At 45.5% G+C, this 16118-nt stretch overlaps 1 protein-coding gene across 3 annotated transcripts in view; it reads left to right on the forward strand.

Annotated features, from left to right (window-relative positions):
* Positions 1-8671: 8671 nt before the first annotated feature.
* Positions 8672-16118, forward strand: part of DSP (desmoplakin) — a 248517-nt gene continuing 241070 nt past the window's right edge. For all 3 annotated transcript variants that reach the window (XM_078688070.1, XM_078688071.1, XM_078688072.1), the window contains exon 1: positions 8672-9471. In XM_078688070.1, the coding sequence (XP_078544196.1) occupies positions 9227-9471 (245 nt within the window). In that variant the 5' untranslated portion in view covers positions 8672-9226. The remainder of the gene's footprint in view (positions 9472-16118) is intronic.

Raw genomic sequence — 16118 nt, forward strand, 5'->3', positions numbered from 1 at the left:
GTGTCTTTTTGATGGACCGTAGTGACCAGCTTATTCTCATCCGCTGATATATCCACATCCAGATATACTGCCTTACTGTTACTGATTGACCAGGTGAAGCGTAGGCTTTCATCAGCTTGATTCAACCAATCAAGGAATAGATGTAACCGGTCCTCTGTACCCGTCCAGATACAGAGGACATCTATATAACGTCTCCATTCCTGGATATTACTTAGGAACGGATTGGAGGGATGATAAATCACATTCTCCTCAAACTGGCCCACATAAATGCAGGCCAGGCTCGGGGCAAATGTAGCCCCCATAGATGTAAAACAACAAGAAAGAGCCCTGGTCAGAATCAATGTGAGTATGCCATGTTGAGTATGAGACCATGAGTCCATTAATGACACTGTAGTGATATCACTGGGCTGAAAAAATTCCCATCAGCCCACCCATCTGGGCGTGTCTGAGACAGGAGTGTCTGAGACAACTAGACAATGACAGGTTTTACCAACGTCTAACTGAAGACCCCACCCCACGTCTAATTGCTGAAATCAGATCTTTAGTGGATGAGGGCAATACCGAAGGATGGATCACACCACATGAAGCCAGATTTTTGGTGACAGAAAAGCCAATCACCCCTGGCTTTTACTGTCTACCCAAGATTCACAAAGCCACTAGACCACCTCCAGGGCGTCCCATAATCTCAGGGATTGGTTCCCTTTTGGAGCCTCTCTCCACTTTTGTGGATTTCTTTCTTAGACCTTTGGTCAAGAAAATGCCGACATACCTCGAGGATACCGCTGATGTCCTTAGACTCTTACCTACCGTAGAATTCAACGTAGAGACTGACCTGCTTGTGAGTTTTGATGTAGAATCACTCTACACTTGTATACCGCAGCAGGACACACTCGATACTATCAGGAGTCTGCTGTCGACAGACGAACTTGATAGTATTACTCCTGTTAGTTTTATTCTAGCATGCGCTGAATTGGCTATGAGACAAAACTTTTTCAAGTTTGAGGACCAATGGTTCCTGCAAATCTCTGGGACCTCGATGGGCAGTGTTTTCGCCCCGAGCCTCGCCAACCTATATATGCATCAATTCGAACAACATCATGTCCTCAACCATAGCAACCCACATTTTGACCATCTGGTGCTATGGAAGAGGTATATCGATGATGTTCTGGTGGTTTGGCGAGGCTCTGTCACTGAGATCCAGGCTTTTCATCTATGGCTCAATGAACAAAATGAACATCTCAATTTCACCCTAGAGTATAGTCACGAGAGACTCTCTTTTCTGGATCTTCACATCTTTCCTGAATCCTGTGGACTTCAGAGTGAGCTCTTCACAAAACCAATGGCGAGGAACTCACTATTGCTCTTCGAGAGTTACCATCCTCGTTCCCTAGTAGACAATCTCCCAGTAGGGCAGTTTCTCCGACTCAGGAGGAACTGCTCCTCCAGAGATTTGTTCAACAAACACGCCAATGTGCTTGCCAACCAATTACAAGATCGACGATATCCTCGTAATCTTGTCAAGAGAGCATGGAAACGTGCATCAAACAACAACCGTGAAGCACTCATAGAGAAACGGCCACCTAAACCACCTTTGGAAGGACTGACGTTTGTTAGCACTTATAATGCATTGTCAAATACTTTGCAACGTACAGTTCGCAGACATTGGGGTATCCTGAACACTACCAGTGCTAACATTCCAAAACCCCTCTTTTCATTTAAAAGAGCACCTAGTCTGAGGGACACTCTTGTTCACACTAGGCCCCGGATTTCCATTTGTGACAAATCCGCTAACTTGTGGGATCTTCCACAGGTTACCGGTCACTATCCGTGTGGGTCTTGCAGTGTTTGTCCACAGACGATGAAAACCAAGACAGTCGACATTGGCACAGGAAAGATATGGACTATCAGGAAACACACGAATTGTAACACTGACAATGTCATCTACATGATTACCTGCCCTTGTTCCCTCAGATACATTGGCTATACCACCCGCAAGATTAAACTAAGAATTGGGGAACATAAGAGCACCATCAGGTGTCGTAAACAGGCTACCAAACTGACGAACCACTTCTTAGATGCAAGACACTCAGCTGAAGAGATGAAATGGCTAATCCTTGAACAGCCGTTCATCCCTCCCCATATCAATGACATATCAAAGTTCCTATTTAGGAAAGAACAAAAATGGATTTTCCTTCTTAAAAGCCACATCCAGGGACTTAATGATGATATACCATGGACGTCATTGTAACTACCTATGTCCGGGTAGTGGTCCATGATTTTTGAGAACTTTATCATTTAATTATAAGTGTTAACCTGCATACTACAGTTTATAGAGCCTATGATGGGTTTGCTTGAGCCTCATACGTGATATACTCTGTGTGAATTGTATTATTGCATTGGCCAAAACATTGGGTACAAACAACTAAATGTATTCCTATATACATGTACCTTTTTTGCTATCTACATATTTCCTTAAGTCTGGCTGCCAGATCCCAACAACCAAATGCTATTCTGACACTTTATACAGTTTTTTGATAATGAGACCTTGTCACCTTACCGGCGCTCATATTTTATGATTATAGAGCTGCCAACACTGTTAGGAGGGATTATATTGAGTACCTCGCAGTGTTGACGCTCGTATAGCGGTCCGGTACCCTTAACACGCATGCACTAACAACTGCGCATGCTTCCTGAATGTTTCACTAACTGGCGCGACTTCGCGCTGCTAGTTGTATTGCGCATGCGCGAGGCAATAGCATTTCCGCATCGCGCATGCGCTTAACTTCGCTATCTTTATTCGGAGCTTTTACAATGCGCATGGACATTGGGTGTAGCGCGCTGGCTAAGATCTCTTCAGTGCGCATGGCCACAGTATATAGCGCACTCGCATATCGCGAGATTGAGCGCACTATTGCACACATCTGATTTCAATCACTAATTAACCAAGATATAAATAGACGGGCGCGCCTGTCCGTCAGTTACCTCCACTCCCTCTCGGAAGTCTACACAGAGGTACCGACGGACAGGTAAGACGCCTGAGTAGGGATTCTGGTTAGCCACTTTTGGTTTATGTTCGTTTTTCACTTTGATCTTGTTAGAGAAACCTCTTTAAACATAAGTACTTGTTTATTTAGTGTGTTCTTTATTTACATCAAAAAGATCCTTTTGTCCCCAGTACATCATGACTACCTTGCATAGTCATTGCCTGGTTTCTTGGAGGTTGAATCTCCTTTTAAATAACTAGGTTTCTCAGTAGAACTATATGTAAATAGTGACTATGTTGCACTCAAGGACCCCTGATATTTGTCTGAGGTCTTTTGAATTTTTCTTCTCTGACAGAGCGGGGCCTCCCCTTTTCCCGAGTGGGTGACCGGGTGAGGTGAGGCATTATCCCACATAATGCTGGGTGAGTCTATATATTTTGTAAAATTGTTGTGATTTTTATACACCTATCCAGTGGTATTTGATTAAACTACTCTGTTGCGGTGAGAATTGCTCTACCGTGTTGTTAGTGTGCCTGTTTTTGTTTGTTGTATCCTTGAGACTATTCTTCACACTATTGAATTGTACATCTTTCTATCTTGTTTTAGGATAGACGTTAAGATTGGATTGCCACCAGTATATATCTGGGCTCAGAACAACTGGTAGGATTTATCCATTATTATTTGTACAAATTCAACACTAACAGTACATTAAACATTTGTGTAAATTTGCAGTCGCAGTATTTTCACCGGGTCCTGAAGAAAGCTAGGACCATTGTCCATCTAGCTGAAACATGTCGACCAATACACACTATGCCTCTGGTTAGTTATTATTTAAAACTATTAAGGCATTGTTTTTAGTTTTGACCATAGTACCATACTGAATAAACTTATTTTTGGTCCTTTTGAGTCAATTTTATTACACACGTTCACTTTTTCACGCGCACTGCACCCCACTGACATCACAAGTGAATCACTGTGGTCTGATAATTGTCAAAATCCTATTCTTAGCATCAATCACAGCTGCTTGAAGAGGTGGATTTATGATACATCTCCCACGTGACGATACACCACCAGATGGGTGGGCTGATGGGAATTTTTTCAGCCCAGTGATATCACTACAGTGTCATTAATGGACTCATGGTCTCATACTCAACATGGCATACTCACATTGATTCTGACCAGGGCTCTTTCTTGTTGTTTTACTATTGTAAGGGCTTAAGTTACCTTGGTCGTTAAAATATTGCCCTCTTTTGACCCTCCCCCACTCCATTTTTGCAGCCCCCATAGATGTCCCAGACGTCTGTAAGTACAGTTGTCCTTTGTACTCAAAAAAATTTCTCGTGAGAGCTAGCTCAATACATTGGAGGACAAATGACACAGGTGTGTCATAGAACCACTCCATCGCCTCCAGGGCTCTAGCTGCTGCCACCAGCGTAGCGCCCTGGGGGATGCTGGTATATAATGATTCGATATCAATCGTGACCAATAGTTGGTTGGTAGGGTCAAAAGTCATGTCCTTCAAGATGTTCAAGATATCTGTAGTGTCCTGCACATATGATTTCTGAGTGATGACTGCTTCTCTGAGGAAGAGGTCAGAAAATTGAGACAAAGGTTCAAGGATCGATTGTATACCAGAGACGATTGGACGTCCTGGCGGAGGGCGCTGTGGCTTATGGATCTTCGGCAAGATGTAGAATGCCGGAACACGGGGATTTGCATTAATAATGAAATCCGCCTCCTTGGTGGTAACCCATTTCTTATATACAGCATCAGCCACCAGGTTTTTGATGGTACTAGCAAGTTCCTGGGAGGGGTCACGCATTATGGGGCTGTAATTGGTGCGAACGGATAGAAGTCTAAGTACCTCCATCTCGTAGTCGGCGGTGTTGAGCACGACCACCGCCCCACCCTTATCCGCTGGCTTGATGGTGATCGCGGAATTCAGTTGTAATGCTTTCACGGCTTGCCAATCTTCTCTGGTCATGTTGTGGCCCTGATGGAAATGTATTTGTTGTTCAAGAGCCTCCACTTCGTGTAATACTCGTTGCTCAAAGACTGCAACTTCGGGACCCAGAACTGATACTGGGGGACAGAAAGTGGAGGGGCGGTGTAGATTCGTATCGAACAATGATAGAGGGGTCTTTTCTTTATCGTGGAAAAATGTGTGCAGCTTGATCTTGCGCATCATTTCGGACAACTCAGTCCTGCAAAGAAATGGATCATGCTGGGGTGTGGGCACAAATCCCAATCCCTTATTTAATACTCCCTTTTCAGTGATCGTGAGTGTGTAGCTAGATAGATTAACTACGATGTCATTCTCCGGGACTTGGATAGGTGTTTCTGGCTCTATCACTTCTGAAATGTGCGCCCCCTGCTCCGTGTCACGCTGGGTGAAAAAGTCTGCCATGTTGGTGGTGTTTTGCCCCTGCCTCTGCCTCTCTGGGCCTGACCGCCTCCCCCTCGATGGCCTCCCGAGCCCTGACCTAAAAAAGCTCGCAGTAATGCTCCTAGGTCGTCTTCAGGTTTACCACCTGTCTTTTGTTAGACAACTCTCGTGGAGTTGGGCCCACAGTTTTTTCTTAATTTCTTTCCTGCAATTGTATTGAGCTAAGTTATAGCCCTTTCTGGGTGATTTAATTTCATCTTGGTCTCTAATAGGTTTATGCAGGGCTGTTTTTAAGTTACTCAGGGCTTTGCGACAATCTGAATTAAACCAGCCGTTAGTTTTTGATTTCTTGGACTTTTGATTGCTAGTCAGCTCTTCCCGTATTATTCTGACAATTTCCAGAAAACTGTCGATGATCAACTTTGGAGAGGAGTCTAGTGCTAGACAAGTGTTCAACCAAGGAAGGACTCTGCTTACAACTTTACTAGGTTTTGATTTCTTGGACTTTTGATTGCTAGTCAGCTCTTCCCGTATTATTCTGACAATTTCCAGAAAACTGTCGATGATCAACTATGGAGAGGAGTCTAGTGCTAGACAAGTGTTCAACCAAGGAAGGGCTCTGCTTACAACTTTACTAGAAATTGCTGCTGGGTCGATTTTAGCCCATTTTACTGAAAACCCATTTACTTTGTCCATGGTCAATGTATGTTGGGTCAATAAACTCAGCCTGTCAGTTTCAAAGAGAACATTTCGAAGTATTAGTGAAACACTGTTAGGAAAATGATCACTGCTGGTATCAGAACCTGTGATAAAATTAGTCAATTGGGCCTTTATATTTTGAGAACATAGTATGTAGTCAATTACACTTGACAGACCCCTCCCGTGAAACGTTGGCATAAAATCAACAGGGGGTTCAACTAAGTCATTTGCAAAATCCATTTCTAAAGAAAATAAACATTCATTCAGGCAGTTACCTTCCTTTGTGTGGTGATAGTGTGTTAGTGGAGAACCATTTACATCCGTAAGGCCACAATTACCGTTCTTACAATTAGTACATTTTTTAAAACATGAATAAAACGCATTGTCATTTACAATGCCAATAGCTTAAATTCTCATAAATACGAGACCAATTGCATTGCAAATGCTTGTCTTCAAAGCCTGTTGATGTACCGCGCCTACCTGTCATGTTTTTTGAAAATCCCTGTTTCTAAAAAAGGGTCATCTGACCGAAGCCCCTCAATTCTCTCGGAGGACTGCACGATTGTGCTGTTTTCTGTAACTAGTTGACAAACGCAGTGCGCCCGCTGCTCCCCTCTGTACCGAGCAGTGTTACACTGCTTGGTACAGAGGGGAGCAGCGGGCTTGCTCTCAGTACTTTGTGATTAAAGCATTGGAAAAGCTTAAGCACTAAAGTTTAATTGACGGCCACTCACCACTGCGCATCAGACTCGTCTGCCTTTCCGTTTAGAATGGACCCTGTAACTATTTGTATCAATGCCATACAAAATGGCAACATGCCCTGCTTTGTGAAACTACTGCTCTGTAATAAAGAGCGTGTCATTAAAAAGATGTCAGCTCTGTTTACCAGTGGGTGCATTTCTGTTGCTTGCTTTTACTGTAGAATTTTCATTCAAGGTAGGCTGACGGTAGGAAACGCACAGTGTTACATATGAGAAAACCTATTATCCCCGAGGAATGGCGTGGCTCCCGCACCTGTGTGTGACGTGAACAGTCAGTCCTCGCGCTGCACTCACCTGCCTGTCCTGCGCCCGGCAGTGCCCCGTGCAGCGCTGCCTGCCTCAGCCCAGCACGGGGCTCTCGGTGAGGAGGTGCTGGTGGAAGATTTTCATCTGGGAGCCCACGAAGCCCTCCAGGGAGCTCTTGAGCAGCAGCAGGCAGTGGCCGGCCTTCACCCAGTTCTTGTAGTCGGCATTGTTCAGCCTCACGGCCAGCTCAGTCAGCACCATCACCAGCGGCGCCTTCCTGGTGCGCACCGATAACACCAAGGCGCAGAAAGCAGCAGATCAGGAGCAGGTGAAGAAAAAAAATCAACAAAATGCAGCTATAACTGGCCGCAGTCCGAGGTTAGAGTCTGCACAATAAAAGGTAACAAATCCAGCTTAAACGACTCCTTGTTAAATGCCCTATAGACAGCAGAAACGTCCCAATAACTTCCTGTCTTTACTGTAATTGGGCACCTATGAAAAAGCCCAATCGAAAATAAAACGAGACACAGGAAGCCAGGCGGGACTGACTGGTTGAGGGCGGGGCCACCAGCACAGACAGGAAGCGGACGGGAGCCTACCCAGCGCTCCTGTGAAGGGAAGGGAGCAAGCCGCCTACGATCCCATGCAACTGCCACTACCGCGGGACAGGACGAGAGGAGTATAACAGACCCGGTGAGGGGGGGGGCGTCGGGGCACATTGACGGTGCCCGCCCCCCCATTGATGGAAGCCCTGCGTGTGCCCGGTGAGTGGGGTTGGGAGGGTGTACGTGTGCGCGTTTGTGTGTGCCGGGGGAGGAGGGTGGTGAGTGTGTGCGCGTGGGAATGTGTGTGCACATGCGTGAGTGTGCTGTGTGTGCGCAAATGAGAGTCAAGAGGCTGCTGAATGTTGAACAGGAGATGTGCACGTGCGTGCCCACGAGATGAAATCCGCCGACGGAAAGCGCGTGGACATCCCCTGTCCAACATTCCCGCAAGCCGGCGACATAAGGTCTTTCGCTGACACGAGACCTAAAAAAGTCACACATTGTAAACTCGTTTTCTGATGAGTCAAATATTGTATTACAGAAACTAACTGGCAGAATGTGCCTTATCTTACTGCATTATAAATTCATCCCTGCCACATAGTTTGGTTCTCCATTGCCACATAATTTTAATTTTCTGCTTCTACAAGTTGCAAACGTTATTTGCATTTATTGGTATTTAAATGAGAAAAAAGGGGGGTACCCCCCCCCCCCTACGCACAATCTATATTTCCATATTTTTACGGACTTCCAAACCTACACGTTTTAACTTCTTAACACACTTTTACATTTTTGTTTCAAATAAATGTATCACACTCACATTTTATTTGTAGCGTTGCTACTTATATTTGTACACTTCGGTTTTTACGTGCCATTCAGCGCGCTGAACCACATAGGAGTTAGGTTTGCGTTTTAAAGACAATCACACACAAGTAAAATAAAAAAAAATAACTAAACTAAAGTAACGCAGTTGAAATCAAGTGCCCTGCATTGTCGGCGACGATACATTCAAAGCTCACTCCTTTGTTGTTTACAAAGTTTGGATTTCTGGACACACGGACTTAGAGATTTGCTCCGTGTAGTTCTTCTAGCTGCCGCCTACGCTTTGCAAACGAAACATTCCCAAGGCCTGGCCTGCGAGGGCTCCGTGCAGGTGAGCGGGAAGAGACAGGGGGAGCAAGGGAGTGAACAACCCGACTGGAGAAGGAGGAGGAACTGGAAAGACAACACAGCGCTCCAGCCCAGGGCGAGGAGCCGCACAATGTGCTTGCCTCAGCAGCTCAGAATAGTTTCTCACTGAAGAAAAAAACATACACAAAAAAACTTAGGTGTGGCTTTCAGTGCCAAGCACCTGCCACCTTTCTGCCCGGTGCCACACGGACTGCACCTCTTGCCAGGGCAGGAGCGGGTTCGTGCTCTCCCCGGATCCCAGCTGCCTCGCCGCGGCTCTCCTGCCCACCTGTGGCCTGTAGGAGGTGGGACAGAGCGCGCTGGGCTCGGAGACGGTCCCTCCCCCTCACCCATTCTTCGGCTCCATTCCCCCGCCGGGCCTCCCCTCCCTCCGTGTTTGTTTTTCTTGGTGGCTCGCCGCCACTCCGAGCCGGGGAGATGAGTGTGAACGGAGGCTCCACCACCAGGCTCAACACGCTGGGCCGACTGACCCACGCCGACTCGGGCCACGAGCTGAACGGAGGCGCCAGGTACGAGATGAACACCAGCGGCAGGTACGAGATGGGAGGCCATGGCCGCATGATGGGGCCCCCCATGGCCGCCAACATGGGGCCGCAGAAAGTGTACTACTTGCAGCAGCAACAGCTCAGCTACGACTCCAGCGGGGACGGCTACGGAGGAGGGTAAGAGCATTGTGAACTGTGTGACCCTCTGCAGCCTCACACGCCCTGTTGTATCAACCGGGTTTAAACCCACCATGAAGTGTAATCCTGGGGCCACCCGCGACTTTCAAACACAGTTTGTAAACTGGGTGGGTCGGGTTGTGGCAGAACATTAACTTTGTTACCTCTAGGAAGTATCCCTTCTTGCTGTTCTCGCGGCGCTACGTCAGCTCCACCCTGTTCTATTTAGCTATCTTTGTTTCCCCCCGGTGCATTCTGGTAATTGTAGTGTTCCCCTTTCAACCCATAATGGTTATTAGAAGGCATTGATTTAAAAAAAATGGATTGGATGAAATATTCACGCCTGGCGTGGGAAAACTTGAGCTCTGTCTTAATCCACTTACAGAGGATTGTTTACGACAGCGGTTCTTAACCTTTGAACTTATGTGTACCCCCAATTAATGATCACTTTAGTCTGAGAACCCCACACAGGCTCATTATTAGAAGACAGGGACCGCCTAAGGAATGTTTATGATTTGTGCCTCATAACAATATGGAAAAATACAAAGACAAGTATTCACCAAACAAATGCTCAACCATTTAAATATATTGTTTAATTCACAAATAAATATACAAAAAGTTTTCCCATTTTCAACTTTGGTTCTTTATTTGTATATACTTTATGTCATGTATTCATTTTAATATTTAATTTTGTAAAACAGTCGCGGACCCCCTAAATAGGCTTCGCTGGCCACAGGTTAAGAATTACTGTTTTACGAGAATAATTTTCACTCGCTAAATGCTGTGAGCCACTTCTTAAACCTGACGTAAAGGTCTGGAGTAATTTGTCAGGTTGGAGCGGCCCTTGACACACTGCCAGATGATAACAAGTCGACAGGGCAGTTTTCAGTGCTTGGATATTGACTTAAGTAACATTATGTTTCTGGGGTTCTTCACTTCGATTGAGTCCATTGAGTTAAATAACTGAATTAAAGGGATTTATCAGTGAAAAGCACTGAACTGAAGACTGCGTTAACTGACATGAAGTCACTTAGTAACAATTGAACACCGATATATTTGTTGCGATCTGGTTTTTGAAGCTTTTCTTTTTATTGTATTATTTGTGTCTTGCTGGAAAATTGGCACAGCAGACCAGTGACCTACCTGCTGATCAGAGGTTCTAAATTCGCACAGGGATGGATTTATCACACTTTCCACGTTTTTTGTTTTGCATTATGGGATTTGTAGTTCAGCTAATCCCATTATAGTTATGCATTGAAGTATGCAAAACAAACTGGGCCACTCAGGGACCTGGGGTATTTGAGAGCTGACCTGATATTTCATGTGGTTAAGACGCCAAAGGGGAGGGCAGTGCCTCCCACTCTTTAAGTGACTCAGTCGGACGCTCAAGAGAGAAATAAGATTCTTTTATTGTTTCATTTGCTGTGGTATATTTGACGTAGTTCTCCGATTTTGTTTGATAATTGCGGTTAAACCACATTAGACAGATTGTTATTAAGGACAGATTCATTGATGTCGGAGAGAATTGAGCTGTTTGTTTACTCAAACGTATACTCTCCTGCTAGCCCTTTACGGAAATGACTATCAGCAACAAAACAAAGGTGGCCATGCCATTTGCTTGCACATCAATAACAAAATTGTGTCAGAAGGACATGTCATAAATGTATATACATAAGTGTTTCCAATAGTCCTTGACGAAGAAAATAACCTGCAGTCCATTTGGTGGGGCTCACAAGGTAACGGCACCCTGCCACCTAGGTTGCGAATTCCCAGACTATTGACTTAATTAAATCCTTGAAAAGACAATGCATGCAATCGATGTTCAGTTGAGTAAAGTTTCTCCATTTATTTTCCACACAACTTTGTACATGGCATGAACAATTTCACCGTAAAGGCAGCGGACACGTGTTTCGACCACTGGACTTTTGTAAGGCTTAAAAGCCCTTGACCTTTTATGGGGGCAGGCAGGCTTTCATGGTCTCTGCAGTTTACCATTTAAGCAAGCTGATGGTGTGAGGCACTACTTTATCAATGCACTTGATGGGCTGGTTTGGCAATCAGATACGCTGATGTTTTTATTGGAGGACACAGAATAATTCTGCTTTGCTGTTACAAGGGATTTTTGACGGATTTACTGAATGTGCTTGGTACACGACGTGTGGTAGTAGGATCAATCCTTTTAGCCTTGAAAAAGCCCTACGGACAGAACACGTGTCCGCTGCCTTTATGATGAACTTGTTCATGCCATGTACAGAGCTGTGTGTAAAATAAATGGAGAGACAGTACTCAACTGAACATCAACTACATACATTGTCTTATCAAGGATTTAGTGAAGGCAATAGAGTGTGTGCTTTGGTGCTTTTTCTACAAACGGAAATGACTATCCTCCTGATGACACATAGCGTCTCAGAGATATCAAGTTATTGTATGCCAGTTATGTGTAGCTTATTGGGTCCTGATTATGACTTTCTACCTTTAGTGGCAGTTCTACATTTATAATGGTAAAATCAAAGCACTTGTTCTGACATGTCACATTTGTTTTGTACTAATCACCATTTTCATGGCATCTTAGAACATGCTCTGTCTGGGAGGCCATCAATTGAACTATAAAATTGTGACAGCATATTTAAAATGATAAAATCAAAACTACGTGTTTCAGAATGCAAAGGAAAACATGGTAGTGGATGGACTATTCATGGCCAGACATGGGGCAAGTAAATTTATTTGGGATTTTTGCACAGCACTTGTGCCATTTCTGGGCGGTGCCAGGAAGGCTGCGGAGACAAGTTCTAGATCACAAGTCACAGCTCCTGTCCTGCTGGGCTTTCTGTAAGAGGACATCTGGTTCCTCTCTACAGCCATACCTGAAATCTTGGGAAGTCTTTCTTCTAGACAGAAATGTTTAAGTATAGCTGTGAAAGTGCTCAACACTCCCATTTTGCATGGGGTTGTTTGGAAAGGGAACTGCCCACAAGAAAATGTTTACATGTGTATGACACACAGAACAAGATATATGTGTGAGTAGAACCTTTCATAAACATCTTAAGCCCTGAATTGAAGGTTCTGCCTGCAGACTGTTAACCTGCAGTTTTAGGGTTAGGTGACGTAGACACACGAGGAAAGAACTGAAAATTGGGATTTCTTCCAACATGCCATCTTGAAAGAACTCCCATATATACATATATATTACTTTGTCTACATACATTGTGCTTTCCAGAATTCAGAATCTGTCACCTGGTTTACCTCTTACCCTAGTGCGTCTTAAAGGCCAGGGAAGTCAGGCGCTTGGGCAGGGTGATCCGACTGGTGGGAAACAATTTATTGGAGAGGTGAGGAAGGTGTAGCACCACTTTATCATGTGTGGAGATTGAGGGTGATACCGAGGCTGGTGACACTCCCAGTTGAGGGTTAGTAGAGAGGTGTGGCTTGGGTTTAGTCTCTAGACTCACCTCTACTGGGATATGCTTCTATTCCCTATCTATGATCATTGATGCAAGGTGCTTAAATGATTCTATCCCACACCTGTCAGTTTCTCCCCCTCAACATTTTGACAGGTAATACCTGGCACATTTTTTTTTTAGAAAAACGAAAGATTCTGAGTTTTGCAGCTCCGAGCGGGGGTTGGGAGGAAGGATGCAGTATTACGCCGGTATACCCCATTTCAAATGGTGAAACTTGTAATGGGAAAGTAAAACAGAACCAGTGTTTAAAAAAAAAAGTTGCACCCTAAGGTATGGCGTATGGGTATTTGCCCAGGCGGGATCATCGCACCCAAGCATTGTCCTGTTCACTGAGGGTCTAAGGGGGCTGATTACGAGTTTGGCAATGCGGGCGGCATGCCACCACCAAACTCAACCACCTGCTGCCCGCCTGATTGAGTTTCCTCGGGCATTCCTTTGGTGTTCCCATGGTGGTGCCTTTCAAAAAGGCATTGCATTGGGAGCGTCAAAGCCTGTTCCTGCACAGCATGGACTGTGAAGTCCATGCCGTGCAGAAAAAGGGGGTGCCTGCACATAGGGGCGCACAACATTTTCCCCCCTCTCAGCATGGCCTGTGAAGTCCATGCCATGCAGGAAAGAGCTGTGCATACACACATGGGTGCACAACATTTGCCCCCCTGCATGCAACTCCATGGGCCTGAGGCACCAGGGAACTCTGTAGGGGCCCCCTTTGTTTCCTCACTGCCACCCTTTCAATGCGATCTCACCGCCGTGGTTAGGGTCCCAGTGAGGAAACTTGTAATGTGCTTGGCAGTGCCGCAGCAGCATTACCAAGCATATTGCGGCCTCTTTTCCGCTGCGCCAGGGATCGCGGATCCCTGGTGGCTGTGGCAGTCCTCTTATGGTCCGTACTCGTAATATGGCAGTCAGACCACTGGTGCGATGATCCTATGGCCCGCCAAACTCGTAATCAGGCCCTAAGACAGCAAGTCTCCTTCAAGAACCAAGCAGCAGAGCAGTGATCTTACACTCATGCCATTGCCTTCCAGGTGGAAGGTCGGTTTTTACATGTTACTCCCTAGCCTGTTCGGAGTCCATTGTGTGCAGATGGGAGTGGGCGGGTTGCAGGCCTCAGATAACGCATAGCCCCGCCCAGGCCACAAGAAGGATCCCTGTTCATAAATAAACAATATGGTTCATTCCAGCACAGGCCCTGGCTGCATAGTTTGCAATGCCAAAGCAAGGCAGTTAGCATGGATGTAAGGAGAGTCATTTAATCACGCAGGAGGGGAGTACTAAATTATGCGGCAAGAAAAGGCAAATTATGTGGCATATGATCGCACATTTGTGTGGCTGCATTAGTAAACTCTTTTGTAATTCTTACCATGTTAACAGGTTCTGGGCAAACGTTTAATCTCACCTAAATCCATTAATCGCCAACTGAAAGGTGACTGACCAACCACTGCACAATTAAGTGCACCTTACTCAGGGTTTTAAGTGGGAGGAAAAAACTGGGGGATCTCTCAAGGGGGCGTGGCCAATGTAATTAAGGGCGTGGCTTAAAAACATGTAAGCTAAAAGTTTGTTCTTAGCACAGTGTGCCGCCCGACTGGTATTTTGCTGTTTCTGTCATTGCATCCAGATATATTATACAACAAGTAACATCATACCTACAAGAAGTCAGGACTATTGGCTTTGCCAATGGTTGTTAGTTGCATAAGATAAATAAGCAGCAACTATGGCTTGTATATCATATTGAAAAAGCTTCCACTTGAAGCCCTGGTAACACCAGAACAATGTTGCGAAAAGAGAAGGGAAATCCAGAGAGAAAAAGACTCTCTTTAAAGGATTTCCCTTCTCCTACAAGGCTCGAAAAAAACCGGACCGCCAGGGCACAAAACAGAGCCCGATAGAGACCCGTTTCGAGGCCTGCTTAAAAAAAACTGCTGGTGCTCAGACCCGGTCCACTTAAAGCCCTGACCTTACTGCTGGCAACACATGTAGCAACGGTTTTAGTGACGTGATCCGTTTGAGCTCAAACAAAATATTTTTGGTTGAATTTTACGAATTATGCAGGTGATGTTGGATTTTGTGGTGAGTGCTGCAATTCAGTAACTTTGCAGAAAACACCAAGGCTGCAGAATCGCATAGTCCCAGTGGCCCTGGATGTAGGTTAATATTAGGTGCTAAATGGTGTACAGGGAGCACTTTCTCTTAAGAGTGTTTGAAATACCAAAATAAGTGCTTCAGAGCCATATTGCTGTGGTGTGCACTGGAACTGGGGCAATTTTGCATCTATGTTTTTGGATTACTGAGATTGCACTGGCGCATGCGAAAATTTGCCGCGCCGATTTTATTCAAGCAACTCATGAAAAATGTTGTTTTGAACTGTTAAAACACGTGCAGCGGTCGTTGCAAAATTACAGTCTGCGTGCAACATGGAAGTGGTGCTGCAAAATTGGTGTGGCAGCCTTAGTGTGAATGCATTCTGGCCATTTTTCTACCTCACACAATATTTGCATCATCCTCCGATTCTCCCTATGGTCGAATGTGAGTTATTTTAAATGTCCAGGTGTCTGTACCAGCAGACATGTCTTGCTTCGCACCTCGATGCACCGCACAACCCTGACCAGTCTGTGTGTCCTGGGTTTAAAGGCCGTCCCGAACACATACACCGAAGGCTTCCTGCAACTTCAAGTTGTGGCCAACACCTTAAACCACACCCCTGTGAGCTCATCCCTGTACTCTGGCCCATGCCAGCACCTGCCCATTGAAAGAGCTGCCCCGCCCCCGGGCTTTCTTTGCTGACAGACTTGTTGGACTACTTTCCAAGCGTTGGTTGGTTGGTGGCCCGTGGGGCAGTCGAGGCTCCCCCGGACTGCTCACTGAGGCGCAGGGATTTCTTGACTCCCAAGATTTTAAACAAGCTTTTGTTCATTGATAGAATATTGTAACAGTTTTAATTAATTGAACAATAAAGATTCATTCATTCTTGACTCCAAGGTGGCATTAGGGCCTATAACACCACCACCCCTTTCAGTGAGTTTTTTTTTAGGTTTTGCCTAGCGAAAGCTGCGCTCTGCGCAGCTTTTCGCGCAGGCGAAATCCTGTTGAGAACTGTAGGGTGCTTTGGGTCGGCCCTCGTCATTGATTGGCTGGCTCCGTAAACGGAGCCTTGCCATTGGACGAGGGGCCTGTCCGTCAATG

The sequence above is a fragment of the Lissotriton helveticus genome, chromosome 4_1 (assembly GCF_964261635.1).
Source record: "Lissotriton helveticus chromosome 4_1, aLisHel1.1, whole genome shotgun sequence".
NCBI classification, from domain to species: domain Eukaryota; kingdom Metazoa; phylum Chordata; class Amphibia; order Caudata; family Salamandridae; genus Lissotriton; species Lissotriton helveticus.